The sequence below is a fragment of the Dasypus novemcinctus genome, chromosome 21 (assembly GCF_030445035.2).
Source record: "Dasypus novemcinctus isolate mDasNov1 chromosome 21, mDasNov1.1.hap2, whole genome shotgun sequence".
In the NCBI taxonomy this organism is placed as follows: Eukaryota; Metazoa; Chordata; class Mammalia; order Cingulata; family Dasypodidae; genus Dasypus; species Dasypus novemcinctus.
This window is the reverse complement of record NC_080693.1, coordinates 38814845-38831399: the sequence shown is the minus strand read 5'-3', so window position 1 is coordinate 38831399 and position 16555 is coordinate 38814845. Positions and strand designations below refer to the sequence as shown.

At 47.3% G+C, this 16555-nt stretch overlaps 1 protein-coding gene across 4 annotated transcripts in view; it reads left to right on the top strand.

Annotated features, from left to right (window-relative positions):
* Positions 1 to 16555, top strand: part of ASIC2 (acid sensing ion channel subunit 2) — a 1082534-nt gene that overhangs the window by 1000377 nt on the left and 65602 nt on the right. For all 4 annotated transcript variants that reach the window (XM_071210499.1, XM_071210500.1, XM_058283868.2 and 1 more), the window contains exon 3: positions 14197 to 14324. In XM_071210499.1, the coding sequence (XP_071066600.1) occupies positions 14197 to 14324 (128 nt within the window). The remainder of the gene's footprint in view (positions 1 to 14196; positions 14325 to 16555) is intronic.

Sequence of the window (16555 nt, the reverse complement as noted above, 5' to 3'; positions counted from 1 at the left end):
TAGCCATAAAAGGAATTATATTGTCCCCAGAAGATAAGGCAAGCTTCAACAACCAAACAGCAGGAAAGGCAAGGATGCAGCATCAGAAACAAGCAGAACCAAGGGCTCATACACCCTTTTCTCAACTCTCCTCTCTCTGAATCACTTTCATTTTCCTACTGGAGACGAGCTTTTCCACATATACATATTTTTCCACACACAGCTCCCAACAGACCCTGAGTTTTATATTTTACAAATCCTACCACCAGCAAGACTGTCCTGACACTGTCATTGATCTCCTATTAAAAAAAAAAAAAATGAAGGAAATCACTGGCCCAGCTTCAGTCAGGTTAGGACATGAGAGACCCTGCAGGAGCTGAGTGGATGGCAGGTGGGAAAGGAGCTGCCCAGAGAACTCCTGGGTGCTGGGCAGATGGTCTCTTGAATGGTCATGGCTGGGGGAGGTGGGAGTGAGGGTAAGGGTCAGGGATAGGTTACACTGAAGAAACCAGAGTCAGTGTACAGAGAACATTCTAATCAACGCAAATTCTAAATGGACAGGTTCCAAAGTCGGAAGGACCATCTCGGAGACCGCCATTCATCACCTTTTGTCCCTTACTCACCCCGATGCAAACTACACCTTTTCATCAAATGTAATCTGCCTTGATTTACTCAAATCCTAGTGTTGAATCAAAATGAATTTCATTTTTTATCAGATACATTTTGAGCAAAAGAATTATTTTTAGACTCTAGGCTGTAAGTGGAGTAAACATCTGCCCCCCGTTATCTCCAGCCCATCATCTCCTACTGTCCCCCTTGTTCATTTGGCTTCCCTGCTGCGTCTTGAACGCTTCAGGAACACTCTTCCTTTAGGGAGGCTGCACGCCCTGTTCCATCTGCCTGCTCTTTGCTCAGATATTTGCATGGCTATTTGCCTCACCTCTGTCAGATCTTTGCTCAAACATCACCTCCTCAATGAGACTCACACTGACTATCCCATTTAAAATTACAACCCCCATTCTGCACTCTTCATCCCTCTTTAACCTGCTCCACTTTTCCTTTTTTCCATAACATATATCACCTTCAAGTATACCATACAATTTTCTTATTTGATATGCTTACTTTTTCATTGTTTGTCCCCTTCCACTAAAGTGTAAGCACCAAGAGGAAACTTGGACTATCTGGCTTATTAATTTATATCAGGACAACAAATATTTGTCAAAAGAAATAAATAATCTATGCTGAATTGTGCACACTGAAAGGACCATGGTGAGGAAGAAATGAACATTATGCCAAGAACATTCCCCCCAATTACCCTGCCGAGGAGGTGTTATGATCGACATTGGAAGATAAAGAAACTTGAGGCCCAGAGAAGCTGAGTACGCTTCCCAAGGGCCTAACTTAGTTAAGTAGTTAAACCACGTTTAAAACCCACATCTGAACCCAAAAGCCATGCCCCTTTCACTAAATTCCTTTAATGTTCTAAATGTGATTTTAAAAGCACTGCCATGAAAATAGCTCAGGGAAAATAGGTGACATCTCTGGAGAGAGAATTACATATAATGATAGGTCTGTTGCAGTTCTCCTTTTCTGTTTTTTCTTTTTCTTTTTAAAAGCAAATCCTTGTATTGAACAAAAGCTTTAGCACAGTCCCAACATATAAAACAGATAAAAGTAGAGCTTCTCTAGTTCAGCTGAAGATGGGGGTCCAGAGACCCTGGTTTGCTTTCTCCTAGGAATCCAAGTGTTCTATGAACACAATTTGAAAAACACTGGAGGAAGGCTGATGTTATTGTGATGAAAAACAGTGTTGGTTGGTTTTGTGACTATGCGCCTCCCAGAAACCAACTCAAAACATCTCTTTCCTGGGATGGAGAGGGGGGAAATGCATATAATGGGGTTTTCTTTAAAGTATAAATCCATAAGGACAAAGATGATAGAGACAAGACAACAGGAGGTATCAGAAAATTCCTGGGAAGATGAAATGCATGTGGATGAGTGGTGACTGGCCAGAGAAGGCTAAAAGCTGAGGGCCTGCAGTGGGGAGGCCAATTAAAGCCAAAACAATTATCACCATAGAACCCCAGAATGGATCAGAAATTGAGGGCATCAGACACTGCAGAAGACAGGGATAAGAGAGGAGCTAAAACTAGGAGGACTGGTTGAAAGTCTAAAGCCACTGGGTCCCCCCATATCCTCCCATAGCCCCAACCAACCAGACAAATCTCTCTCCCTGACCCTAGCAGATGATAGGAAGTTTGCTTTTCAGCAAGGTTGAAACAGACAGGCTCTGTACTTGGGGAGACCAGGGATAGCGGAGGGCAGGTGGGAGGTGCTATACAGAAAACAGGGAGATGAGGGCAATTCTGCTTACCCCCTGCCAGGCTTATCTACCCCATGCACATCCCACGCAGAATCCCTTCCCGGAGAAACAGGCAAACTCAAGGGAACAGACCCATAGATAATGACAGTCGGGAGACCCCAAACAAAACAGGCTGGTTAGGTCACCCTAGAGCAGGGGTTCTTAATCTTTCTTGTTCCACGGACCCCTTTGCCAGTCAGGTGAAATGAGTACTACTTTAATTTATTTATTGCATACATTCATAAGTAAAGGAAATGCTAGATTTCAGTTAGAGGTCAGAGAAAACAAAGATATTAAGTTGATTTTTTTTCAATTCAAGCTCACAGACTCCCTGGAATCTTTCCACAGACCCCAGAGGTCCATGGACCCCTGGTTAAGAACCCCTATCCCAGAGTGAAGCCTATTGACTGGTAATTCCTCCCACCCACAAACAGCTGTGCAGCCTCTAAGTTCCTCTCACCCATGCACAGACAGCCAAAGAGCCAGGCATTTGAGAGAGGCCACTAGCAGGCAAGGAACCCAAACCAAACACTAAGCACAAAAGGCACTTTGAGGAAATGAGACAATGGTTAGCAACACAAGCTTTAGAGCCAGTCTGCCTGGGTTCAGTCCCAGCTCTACCACTTACCAGCTGTGTGACCTTAACCTCTCTGAACCTCAGTTTAATCACCTGAAAAATGGTATTAATAATATTATCTACTCCATAAAGTTGTTAGGAAGCTTGAAATGAGTTAAAATTTGTCAAGTGCTTAGAACAGTGTCTGGCTAATATGAGGCACTATATCAGAGTTTGATAAATACAAAATAGAGGAAGCAAAAGGAAACATCAAAATGCTTTAATGTAAATTCTCAAGAGAGAAATTAAATGATACTGTATCTATAAACACAAGCACAGGATGCTATTAAAAAGGAAAATTCAAGGAAGGAAAAAAACTCTAAGAAATTAAAAACATTTTTGCAAAAATTAAAAATTCCATAGAAGGATTTCAGGAAACCCCACACACATACACACACATAAAAAGGCAAAAACGAAAAGGTAAACTGATGGAAAATGGGAGAAAAAAATATATGAAAATTAGAGGGTCAGTCCAGGAAGTCCAACTTCTTACTTAGGAGTTCTAGAATAACAAGACCAAAGGAATGGTGAGGAGGACGTTGTCAAAGAAATAATACAGACAAATTCTCCACTGACGCTCATGACTTTCCAGATCAGGAGTTCACCAAGTCCTGTTTGCAATAAATGACAAATTAACTGGTCTCTGTGAAAGAAACAAGACACATTCTTGGGAAATTCAGACTAATAGGGAAAGGGAGAAAAACTGAAAGTTTCTAGAGAGAGAAAAAATAGTGATAAGCCTAGAATCTAGAATCAGAATATCCTGGCACTTTCAAAAGAAACTGGAAGCTGGGGACATTTTTCTAAGGTAGAACATCTATAACCAGCAAGCCACAAATCAAGTGTGGGGATAGAATTTGGTTTCACGAAAAGTATCTCCCAGGTACAGGTTCTCAGGAAGCTTCTAGAGGATGAGAGTAAACCAAGAGAGAGAATAGCATAAGAGTAAAGAAATAGGGATCTGTTCTAAAGAGAATTCCCCGGCTGTGGCCGAAGGGAAGAACCAGGACAACAGTTGGGAGAAGACCCAGAGAAGAATCAGTCCAAGCGAGCAGGAAGATGGAAGGTCCGGGAGGCTTGCCGGGGGGATGTGGCCTGTAGCATTGAGAGGCGCGCCACAGCTCTGCCATAGATCTGGATTCCCAAAAAGCAAGGCGAAACAAAACAAAATTTAAAAACAGAAAAAGCAAAAAAGTTTCACAAGAAAGAGATAGAAATTGTTATATACTATAAGGCAGGGTTGTAAATAATATCTGCATAGTCATAATTACGTCAAAGCTGCATACTGATTTAACCAACTATAACTGTATCTGGAGGATGAAAGGGATGAAAATGTGATGGGACACTTCGTATGAAAGCCTACATCCTCATCTTCCGTGGTAGGAATCCAACAGACAGTGTCTAAAACTTTCAAAAATCAGGAAATAACTGTCAAACATTTGATGCGAAGGAATGGCACCTTAAATACCAGAAGAATCAGCTAACACAGCCGAGGAGTGGGACTCGGGGTGGGGAGGGGGAAGCAGGAAACCGCTGTTTCTCATTAAGCCCTGTGGTACACTTTGGCTTTTTAAATTATATACATATATTGCTTTGATAAAAATAAAAATTAAGCGAAAAGCAATCGTGAATTTTCACCGTAGCTGGCAGGCCTGAGCAGCAACCAAGGGTAGCACACTTTCCCTCCCCCATCACAAATGGGACGCGAGCCAAGAGTGGATGCCGATGGTTGCTATGGATTCTTCACCATCTCTGCTCCCAGGAAAAACTCAGGAAAAACTCCTGTCACTGTGCCAGGCTCTGAGGACCTCCCCAAAACGAGAGGAGCAGACTCTGGCCTGAATTGCAGGAGTTTGGAGCACAGTGACATGCAGTAGTTAGCTGGGGTCACTGCCGGGAGCCACTGGGCTGCACGGGGCTGGGGGTTGGGGGGTCCTCTCAGGTGCCCCAGGAGTCTGAGGAAATGATGCCGTCACTCAGAAGCACTGCTGGAGGCAGGCATCCATTGAGCAGCCAGAGCAGCCTGACTTTTATCCTTCTGGGAAGACCTACATTAAGCTGTGCTGTGCAGAAAATGTATGTGCTCAGGTTAACACTTCAGGCCAGCCAGGAGTGGTCCAAGCAGAGCATCTAAGAAGTGAATGAAACAGACCCACCACCCCAGAGTTCATGTCCTCCTAGTCAGTAAATCTAGACTGAGCACCTACTAAGTGCTGGGCACTCAGTGATACAGATAAAGGGCCCCTTCCAGGTTTTCCAGAGGTCACAATCCAAGGAATAGCTCAGCTATATAGTAGATGGAAATTCATCAACAATTTTTATATAAAGTGCTTACTTAGCTTCAGGTACTTGCAGTCTAGACAGGGGACAGGTAAACAATTGAGCGTTGTCAAGTGCCATGATAGAGTAGAGGTGGAACACAAAGGAGGGGATAGCTGGTTCTGGAAGGAAGGAAGAGAGTGTCTCAGTGGTGCTTCAGGGAAGGAGATGACTTGGTTGGAATCTCAGGCCCCTGTGCCAGGTTGCTGAGCAGTGTGTGGGCGTGCGGGGACGGTGTGTTTGAGGGGTGGGGTGGAGGATGTGAGCCCAGGCAGAAGGAGGGGAAGCTGCTTCTCAGGATGAGACCTGGGGCTGGAAGGTAGGCAGGGGCCCCGTGCCCAAGGGCCTGGTGTGTTCTGCTAAAGAGCGTGGGCATTCTCCTGTGAGTCCTGCTGCTCAAAGTGTGTTTCTCTGGCCAGCAGCGTTGGCGTCTCCTGAGAGCGTGTTAGAAATGCGGAATCTCAGACCCACCCAGAATCCTCACTGTACCAGGGTCTCCAAGCAACTTCCCTGCACATCCAAGTGTGTGCGGCTCTGAGCTAGACCATGGTTTCTCAACCTTTTGGAAATATGAGGATGCCTTTGTAACATCCAAATGTTTCTCACACATCATGCAACATGAAAGCTGTCATGTTTTTTATATTTATTGATTGGGAAAATACTTAATAACTAAGAGCCGGCATGAATTCAGTAATTCTTTGAAAGCTTTTGATTTCTATAATCATACCACAATTTATATACATGATCTGTTCAGCAGTTTGGGCGTACCTAACTTCCACAGTAGATGTGTGTAAACAATTTTTATCGATAGAATCTTAATCATCCACTAACTTCCTTTACAATTTCAGAGACATGGCACTTTCTGACAGCTTTTCACGGGTAGTGTCTCCTGCATGCCTGTCAGCCACCCAGACTCGTCAGCCTTCCTATCAAGTACTTTATAATATCTCAGCCTCAATGCACTGGGAAAACACATTCTTTAGAGAATCCCTGGGGTAAATCTTCTTGTGATGACACTAGATCAACTCCACATACAGAGCTTTCACTGATATATGTTTTATAAATATACTGTTTAGCAGGAATGTGATAAGTATAGTCACACTTCTCTGTTGCACAATCAAGATCTAACATTTTTTTTTTAAAGATTTATCTTTTATTCATTTAATACCCCTCCCCTCCCCCGGTTGTCCGCTCTCCGTGTCCCTTCGCTGCGTCTTGTTTCCTTGTCCGCTTCTGTTGTCAGCGGCACGGGAAGTGTGGGCGGCGCCATTCCTCGGCAGGCTGCTCCCTCCTTCGTTCTGGGCGGCTCTCCCTACGGGTGCACTCCTTGCGCGTGGGGCTCCCCTACGCGGGGGACACCCCTGTGTAGCAGGGCACTCCTTGCACACATCAGCACTGCGCATGGGCCAGCTCCACACGGGTCAAGGAGGCCCGGGGCTTGAACCGCGGACCTCCCACGTGGTAGACTGACGCCCCAACACCGGGCCAAAGTCCGTTTCCCAAGATCTAACATTAAATGTCCCTTTTGCCCACTTGAGCACAGAGCTCTACAGTGTGTGAGGCACCTTCATCTACATCCTATCCTCTGATCCTCATTCGATTCTGGGCACAGGTACTAACCACCCCCATTTAACAGAGGGGGTAAGCAAGTCTCCAAGACCTTGCGTGACTTTCCTACATTCTCAGGGCTAAGAATTACTGGTAGTAGTAAGGCTCGAATTCAAATCCATGACTTCCGGGTTCAGGTTGTCTTTTCTTTCCACCAAGAAATAGTGTTCCTAAACATAAAAATAAAAAGAACAGAAAAGGTTGCTTTGGGTAACACTCAGTTAAACAAAACCTAACATGTTTTTGCTGTAGGACTTCTTGGGGCCCTTAAAATCCTAACGTGCTCTGTGGCTTTGCAGGAGGGGGCTGTAGTTTGCAGCCTTTACCAAACTTTTGTGGCCAGGGTCTTTTTTTTTTTCACGGTGCACTTGATAACGTCTCCTGGATCGTGAGCTGTTGGAAAGAACTCTGTGCTCCATCATGCTGCTGCTCTGAACAGACATAATTGCCGCCATCTACCATGGGGACACAATGTTGATTTTTCTTTCTCCAGAAGCTCACTGAGGCTGAAAATGCCACCTGTGAGCAATCAAGCACGAGCAAACCTCTCCGTGCTGGGTTTGCATTTTCTTACTTTGGACGCCAGCTTTACCGGGTCTGTCTGTAATGGGAGCAACAGAGCGGGAGAAGAAGACACGTATTGTCCAATTTTAACTAGGTAAAAACTCGTGGATTTTTTGTGCTGTCTTTAGAGGAAAAGCAGCTTCTGTTGACTAGATGGCAGTGGCTGAATAGCCACATCTTTTTTTTTTAATCCACTTTACAGAAGATTAAAATAAGGTGCAATAGGAGAAAGAGACTTGAACATGGTTCATAGCCCATAGAATTTTAGAGCTAAAAGTGACCTGGATACCAGCACCCTTTGTTTCACCAAAGAGGAAAGTAAGGCTCGGAGAGTCTACCTAACTTGCCCAAGGTCACACAGCTAGGAAGTGCAGACACTTGGGAGGATCCAGTGAAGTTGATGGCTGAGAGAATCTAGTAAGATAAAGTCAGTGAATACCCTAAAGCCTACCATACCTGCACCATATTGTTCTCCCTGTTCCTAAGGCGTTTCAAAGCCGAGTGGCTCAGAGTCCTGGCCTGCAAGCACTTACAAACTGTCAAGGAGGACAAGACCGGAAGGACCACAACCCACTGCACAACGTGATCAGTGGCACTGGAAAGGCACAAAGTATTAGAGCAAGGCCACGTGTTTGAGAGCAAAGAGCATAGGCCCTAGAGCCAGATCCATGAGGGTTTGAATTCTGGATTTGCTTTCTGTGGCCAGGGCAAGGTAATCTTTCAGACCCTTTGTCTCTTCATCTATAAAATGGGGGTGATCGAGTGTGAAAATTTTAAGTATCAGATACTGGGACATAATGAAAGGAAGTCTGCTAGGAGGTGGTGAAAACTAAGCTGGGTCTTGAAAAATGGGTAGGGGTGAACCAAATGGAATCCGAGTGGAAGGGGCAGACTAGGGAGGAACTAGCATGAGCGCAGAGAGGTGTGAAGCAGCAGCAAGGGGGATCCAGTCGTTTTGTGGAAAGCTGGAAGTACTGAATTAATGACAATGATCATGATGATGTGAGCTAGGCTAAGGGCCTTCTATGCAAAGTTTCATTTAAGCTTCACAACAGCCCAGTGAAGAAGGACCTGTTATTATGTTCATATCCATTTTGCAGATAAGAAAAACGAAGCTCAAAGAGATTCGATAACTTGCCAAAGTTGCAGAGATGGACTTGACTTCGTTCTGCCTGACCACAGAGCCTGAGCGTTTAACCAGCTCTCCTGGCCGCCTCTGGGTTCTAACCCACCAGGCAGAAAGGCCTCCGTTTCCACCTCCTTCTGAATGCCAGACTCACTCCTCTGAACAGCCTCTGCCCAGCGTGGCCCACCCCAATGGGAGAAATAGCCCCCCCATACTCCCAATGCTCCATAAGCTCTTCGGCCAGTCGGCTCTCCTGGGGGAGATGGGGAGATGGGGAGAGCACCCTTGGGCCTTCCCCCCAGAAGCCTCAGCCTGGCCGTGCTGCTCCCCGAAGGCCTCTCCACTAGCAAGGCCGCCAAAACCGAGTTGCACGGGGGCCAGCTCTGCTGGGGAGGGTTAGCACCAGAAGAGAAGACAGTGTCCCTATCTTCAGGTCGTTGAAGGGGTGTCAAGTGGAAGAAGGGGTGGAGCTGGGAGCAGCAGGTACAGTCTAGGGGCAGGCAGTTTTCAACCCAGTGCAAGGATGAGCTTTTGAAAACAGCAGGCTGCCCCAGCAATTAGGGAGAGCTCCGTCCTGAGAGTGCTCAGAGTGACTGTCCCTCAGTGCCTGGTGCCACTGAGTGACTCCTGCTTAGATGCCCTCGGGGCAGAGTGGGGAGGGGCAAGGGTTTCTCCAATCAGGATCCCAGCAGGAAATCAATGGCACTTTCAGATTGGGTCATGCAAGGAGAGATTAAGGAAGGACTATATACAAAGGTGTGGGCAGGCTTTAGAGAAAGCAGTAGGGGATTGTGCAGGGTCCTGGGGCTGGTAACAGGGAAAGCCACTATCCACCCCCCCACCAGGGACAGCGGAAGGAGCTGGAATCAGAACCCAGAGAGAGAGCGGTAGGGAGAGCTCTCTCCGCGCCCCCCCCAACCCAGGAGCTGTGACCTTCTAAAGTGACATGCAGCTAACTCACAGTGACCCAGCAAATAAATTTGTGACTCTCCTCTCTCCCTCCAATTTCCTACCATGCCCACCATTGGCAGAACCAACCAGAATCCAGAGAGCAAAATTGCTCATCACCACCATCTCAATAAGTCAGTCCCAGAGTAGAGAGCAGAAGAGAGGAGGATGGGGGGGGCAGGCGGGGCAACTGCAAGTTACTCTGCTCTGAGATCCCCCGCATGACTGGCCTCTCGCCCACTCTCTGCTCAAGCTCTCTGTGGGTACCCTTAACCTAGCCACTGCTATAAAATCAGTTTTGTCCAACACAAGACTGTTCTGTATCAACACATCCCCTGCCTTAGCCTAGAAAATTCCTATGGCTTTTCAGAGAAGCTTCCCTTCCTGCTTCTCTCCAATGTTTATTTCCTTGGTGTGTTTCCTGTAATTTGCAAAGATTAAAGATGTAAGCTGCTTTTATTGCAATGTGCTTTCCCTGCCCCATTATGCATTCTGCTCGTGACTCCCCATCTCCTCCCACAGAGCTCCCAGATGCTTTCTGCACACACAGGAAACACCCACAGGTAAACTCCACCTCAGGCCCCGCCAGGCTCCTGAGAAGTGCTGTGAGACTGCAGCTTCTGCAACTTGAACTTTGCTTTGCCACACTCCTCCCTGTCCAACATTGTCATTTCCCGTTAAGCTGCCTGCGTTTCAGCTTGGCCCCAGTGAACAAGGGCTCCTAATCCTATCCGCCTTCCTCTGGGCTCTCTCTCTTTCTCCGGAACATAGAACCTGTTGAATCCTTTGCTGCTACTCACCCCCAAACTGGAGAATGGTCCACAGAAAGAAGCCAAGGGCAGTTCCACTACGGCGAAAAAACAAACTCTGGAGATGTGGGGAAAGTGCTTTAGGACAAGCAGAATCGGGAGAACTGGGGACTGCAGTCCTTGGGTGGAGCATGAAATGCACACGTGTCCTGCTGCTCCGAAGCCCACCCCAATCCCCCAGGGCCTCCTGGCAAGAAACCCTTAGGAACACAGCATGGTGGAGCCCTCCCCACCCCCCCCACCCCCCGCCCACTGCTCCAAGAAGGCCGGGCTCTGCGCACAGCTGACGTTCTGGACTTAATACTGTAGCGATTAAAGTGCAAGCACAATTATTTAAAATTAAATAAAATTGAAATGTTCATACCTCAGTTGCCCTAGCCACATCTCATTGGATCAGTTGCCTCTTGTTGCTAGAGCCTACCATATTGGATGGCACAGAGTTAAAAAATTTTCCATCATCACAAAATGTTCCATTCTTTGGATGGTGCTGTGTTAAAGAGAACAGAAACCTTATCCATCACTGTCTTCAACTCAGGCCCATCTGGTTGCTGGAAGTTTTTAAAGAAACGAGTTTACTTTAGGATTTTACTCTCTGCCACAGCTACTGCTGCTCCAGAATAAACTTCGAGAGCCCCATCCGAATCTTAACCCATCTGATTCGTCTGGCCTTGAGCAGCTCTCACTAATCTAGGCACACCTGGTCTGTCTACTTTGCCCATTATTCACAGCATTCCTGCCAGAAAGTCTTCATTTTTCATTTCTCCCTGTAAACCTGCCTTACTGGCTATATGTTTTCTTAGGCTCAGTTATATAGCAGCTTCAATCAGCTGTGGAAGACAAGTTTTAGCATCTCTTCCACTCCCTCCCACAGCTCAGGGAACACTTCCAGTTCACCCAAGCACAGGGCCTCTCTGTGATCCCAGCATTACTCTATGTTCAATCCATCTCCCCATCTGAGCCTATTCTTTGGGGAGCACATGCTCTCCTTGACTTCTCTTCAGGGCAGACTTTAGGAAACCTAGCCGCCAAAAGCTGTCCCCTCGGCAGCGGACTTGGCCCAGTGGTTAGAGCGTCCGTCTACCACATGGGAGGTCCACGGTTCAAATCCTGGGCCTCCTTGACTTGTGTGCAGCTGGCCCATGCACAGTGTTCATGCGCGCAAGGAGTGCCCTGCCACGCAGGGCTGTCCCCCGCATAGGGGAGCCCCACGCGCAAGGAGCGCACCCCATAAGGAGAGCCACCCAGCGCGAAAGAAAGTGCAGCCTGCCCAGGAATGGTGCCGCACACACGGAGAGCTGACGAAGCAAGATGATGCAACAAAAAGAAACACAGATTCCTGTGCCACTGACAACAACAGAAGCAGACAAAGAAGAAGATGCAGCGAATAGACACAGAGAACAGACAACCGGGGCATGGGGGGCGGGGGAGGGGAGAGAAATAAATAAATAAATAAATCTTAAAAAAAAAAAGCTGTCCCTTCAATCCTCCTCTTCCACTGAGTTCTCTCTCTCCTGCAGTTCCCTCTCTGACCTAAAAGCTTTTATTGAGCATCTGCTGCTGGGCCAGGCCCTGTGCTAGGCAAATGGGAATACTGGAATGAAAGAAAAGAAACGATCTCTCCTCTTGAGGAATTCACCATCCATGGGAAAGGTGGACACAAAGCCACAGACACAGAGGGAAGTACGGAGAGGAGTTGGGACAGAGTTCTCTGGGTAAATACATCACAGAACAGTTGACTCTGCCAGAGCAAAGAAGGATGTGCTTGCATATTGCTTGGTATTCTCTCTTTTTCCATGAAGACATAGGTCAAAGGACACCTGCTGGAGACAAAAGGTATCTCTTTTACTGACACCCTGTGTCAGCTCCTGGACTCCTTGTCTAGGTTATGAAAGCTCTGCCTCCCCCCAGTCACTGTCTACCTAGTGGACGTTTCTTTCCACATCCCCCTTGACCTTGCAGTTCTCACCCAGCTCCTGACCCCTGAGCTTGCCTTGGTCAGTGGTGCCCAGGCCTTCCCTGGGGCTTGCCCATTCCCTCGTCTGGGCCCAGCCCTTCCTTCTCAGCACTTCTCTTCTGTGCTACCTTTAGTGCATGTCCCCAAACCCTCCCCAAGCCATGGCCCCAGTGTTTCCCTCCCTCCCTGACCTCCTGACTCAACTCTGTCCCCTTTCCCAGCCTTCCCAACCCTCCCGCGTTCCTCCAATCTCCCAGCCCTTCTCCAGCCACATTCTCTTAGAACATCCCCTGATTTGGACTCCAGATAGGCAAGTGAGTGAAGCTTGATTCATCAATCTCTCCCTCAATAGGCATTTCCTGATCACTGGCTATACCCCTCCCTGTGTAGGGCCTTAGAGATCCAGAGATAAAGCCCAGATCTGGTCTCAGGGTGTTCCAGCTTAGTGGACGACACAGTCAGAAACAGTATTATCACATGGCATGGCAGAAGCTCTATCAGGTTTACGTGGAGGACACAACAGAGGGAGAGAAGGAGTTGATTTGGGTGGGGCTGGGGACTGAATCTCCAGTAATGAATAAGGAAAAGTTAGGTGGACAAGGTGGAAAGATATTCCAGGCAGAAGGAGATGCATATGCAGATGTACTGAGGAAGGAATCAGTAACAACTGGCTGGGGCAATGCAGGATAGTTCAACCAAGCAGAGCAACAAAGCAGAGGGCAGCCCAGAGCGAGGCTGGAGCAGGGCAGGTTAAGGAGCCTGAGCTCCATAAAGGAAGAGAGTTACACAGGCTTGCATTTTAGAAAGCTCATTCTGCAGGCTGTGCGGAGAACAGATTGGAGAGGGTGAGCCAGGGCAGGAGTCTTAGTAACAGCTGATGCAATGCCATAGGTGTATTCTCCACCAGTTTTGAGCACTAACGTATAGAATGAGCCAAGTCCTGCCATCCTGTCACCCTCTGCCTTTCTGCCACCTCCCAATACTGAGGGCAATTTCCTCTACCAGAGGAAAAGGGAGGAGGGAGCCCCTCTTCTAGTTGCTTATCTCCTGCACCTCCAAGAGGCTGGCAGTTTGGCAAACGGACAAGCCCTTTGTTTTTATTACATCGCTGCATCATCATGTTTACCTCCTCCTGACGCCCTCACCTTCAGCATGTAGCCCAGTAGAGCAGCTAGTAAATAAAACAAAAAAGAAAACAAAATAAAGAAAGGTGTTTGACTTCATAATCTCGTTCTGTAGATTTGAAGACTGAGGCAGGTTGTTGGCCTAACTGAGCTGTATTCATTTCCTATTGCTGCTGTAGTAAATTACTACAAATTAAGTGGCTTAAAAGAACACAGATTTGGGGAGCAGGTATAGCTCAGTGGTTGAGTGCCTGCCTCCCATGTAAGGTCCCAGGTTCAATCCCCAGTACCTCCTTTAAAAAAAAAAAGAACACCAAATACACTATCTTACAGTTCTAGAGATCAAAAGTCCAAAATGGGTTTTACAGGCTAAAATCAAGGTGTCAACAGGGCTATGTTCCTTCTGGAGGTCCTGGGAAAAATCCATTCACTTACCTTTACCAGCTTCTAGAAAGTGGCTCCTTCCTCTATCTGTAAAGCCAGCAGAACAGCATCTTCCACTCTTTCTCTGACTCTGACCTTTCTCCTCCTTCTTATAAGGACTCTTATGGGTGGATGTAGGGCCCACCCAGCTAATACAGGATAATCTTACCGTCTCAAGATCCTTAACGCAAAGTCCCTTTTGCCATGGAGTATAACGTACTCACAGGTTCCAGGGATAAGGATGTGGACACGTATGGGGGCATTACTGTCTTCTACTCATGACCTTTCTAGGGTCCCTTTGACTTTTCATTCCTAGGACCCCTTTAGCACCGTGTTGCTGACACGTAGCTCTTTGTTCTTTCAGAGGAAACGACATTTGAAGCAGGAGTGAAAGTCCAGATCCACAGTCAGTCCGAGCCGCCATTCATCCAAGAGCTGGGCTTTGGGGTGGCGCCGGGGTTCCAGACCTTCGTGGCCACACAGGAGCAGAGGGTAAGCTCCCTGGGCTTCCTCGGTGAATGTCCTCCCCCTAACCCAGCCACCTGCAGGGCATGAGAAGTGGCGCTCTCACTCCTGGCTGGCTCTGCGACCACCCAGGAGGTTGGAGCACAGCCGGCCTTGGTGAAGAGACATACACTGAAACTGGAGAAAGGAGTCAGCCAACCTCCATCACCCAACTCCGCAGTACCACCTCTCGGGTCCTCAAAGTGGTGTAAGAGAAGCCCAGCTTATTTTCTTTTACACTGAAGTGGGTTTTCCCCCCAGAATATTCTGTTGCAGTAGACTTTCTGTACCATTTGATTTGGGGGGTGGGGGGTGAGGAAAACTGCTAACCAGCGCTTGATGTTTCATCACTTGTGCTAGTACAATTCAGAGCAACCTGCTAAGAGAAAAGGGATGGGCTGTCACACTCCTGTAATAAAGTTCGAGTGGTGAGAAGGCTTTTGCATGTTTTTAAATCATATTTTGTCCACGACTGATCACAGCTGTTTAGCAATTTTATGAAAGCAATATCCTGTTTTAAAGTCTGGTTACAAATCTGTAGGAAAGTTGCAATTTTGAATCCCTGGGAAAGCACTGATGGTGCAGACCTCATGACCCAGGCCATCCCTGAAAACAGAGATCAGCCTCCACTACAGCAGGAAGGGAACGGGACGGTGGCTTTGGGGCAGGGGCTGGGGAGCCTGGGGGTTGGCAAGACTGCTACAAGGCCCCCAGGGCCTGAGGCAGGTGGTGGGGGTCCATGGGTGTGCAAGGTGGAAGCAAGTGGTGTGGCCAGAAAAATGCATCCTCAAGAAGAAAGGAAGAGAGATGAGGCAGACAAAAAAGGAAAGAGTCAAAGTTCAAGGATTAAACTTCGAGTCAGAAAGAGTGAGAACATAGACCAACGAATCAAAGAAGGCAGGCAGAGGGGCAGTCTGGGTGCATCCAGAGCCCAAGCTATCAGCCTTGGTCAGCTTTTGTGTCCTCCCTTCTGTAGGCTGCGTGTGTAAGCCCACCTCCGTTCAAAAGGCCAGGTGCAGGTCAGGCTAATAGCATGGACACGAAAGCATTGACTAGCTAAAGGTGACTTTTTTTTTTTTTCATTTATTTCTCTCCCCTCCCCCAGTTATCTGCTCTCTGTGGCCATTCGCTGTGTGTTCTTCTGTGACTGCTTCTATCCTTACCAGCGGCACCGGGAATCTGCGTCTTTTTGTTACATCATCTTGTTGTGTCAGCTCCCTGTGTGCTGCACCATTCCTGGGCAGGCTGCAGTTTCTTTCGCGCTGGGAGGCTCTCCCTACAGGGCACGCTCCTTGCCCATGGGGCTCCCCTGCCCAGGGACACCCCTGCGTGGCACGGCACTCCTTGTGCACATCAGCACTGCGCATGGGCCAGCTCCACACAGGTCAAGGAGGCCCGGGGTTTGATTCACGGACCTCCCATGTGATAGGCGGATGCCCTATCCACTGGGCCAAGTCTGCTTCCCCTAAAGGTGACTTTTTGCTTGTTGTCCAAGGCAACTCTGACTTTGTGGTTTGTTGAATGCACCTACCACCACTATAATGAATGACTTATTTGTGTGGGCGCCTCTGCATGTGTCTACATTGCTACTATCATGCAGATTAAATAAACACTATTTGTTGAAACCCAAAGCCTAACTTTTCACCACTAGCAGGCTTTGGAGAGGAGGAAGCTCTGTTGTAGCCTTATGAAAAGCTTACACAGAGCTATGAGGGATTTGTTCATACCCACCCCTTGAGCCCAGCCCTACTCACTCTCCATCAGTGACACTGAATCTCTGGGCGGCGTTGTTGCTGATGACTTCCAAGATCCCTTACGTTTCTCTTTCTCCCCCCACCATGAAACAGAGGGACTCCCCGTCGTGAGTGGAACGCCAGAACAGAACATCTTCCCAGCTTCAAAAGACAAATTTATTTGCTTTGAAGTGTATTCTCAGAAAATCACCCTCATTCATATCAGTATTACTATGATTATTATAACTAATAAGATATTTGTTAAACATCTTTGGTCTTCAAGGCATTTCCACATCATCTCATTTCATCATTTCATTCATATCAATAGGGAAATACAAAACACTTCCAGAGTTAAATCTAATAATACATTATGTTTACATGTGTATAAAAGAGCATATTCATAAGAAAAAAGACTTGTAGGAAATAACCAAAATACCCACAGTGAGGGACTTATGAAAGATTTGTTATTTTTTTCTGGGTTTTCCA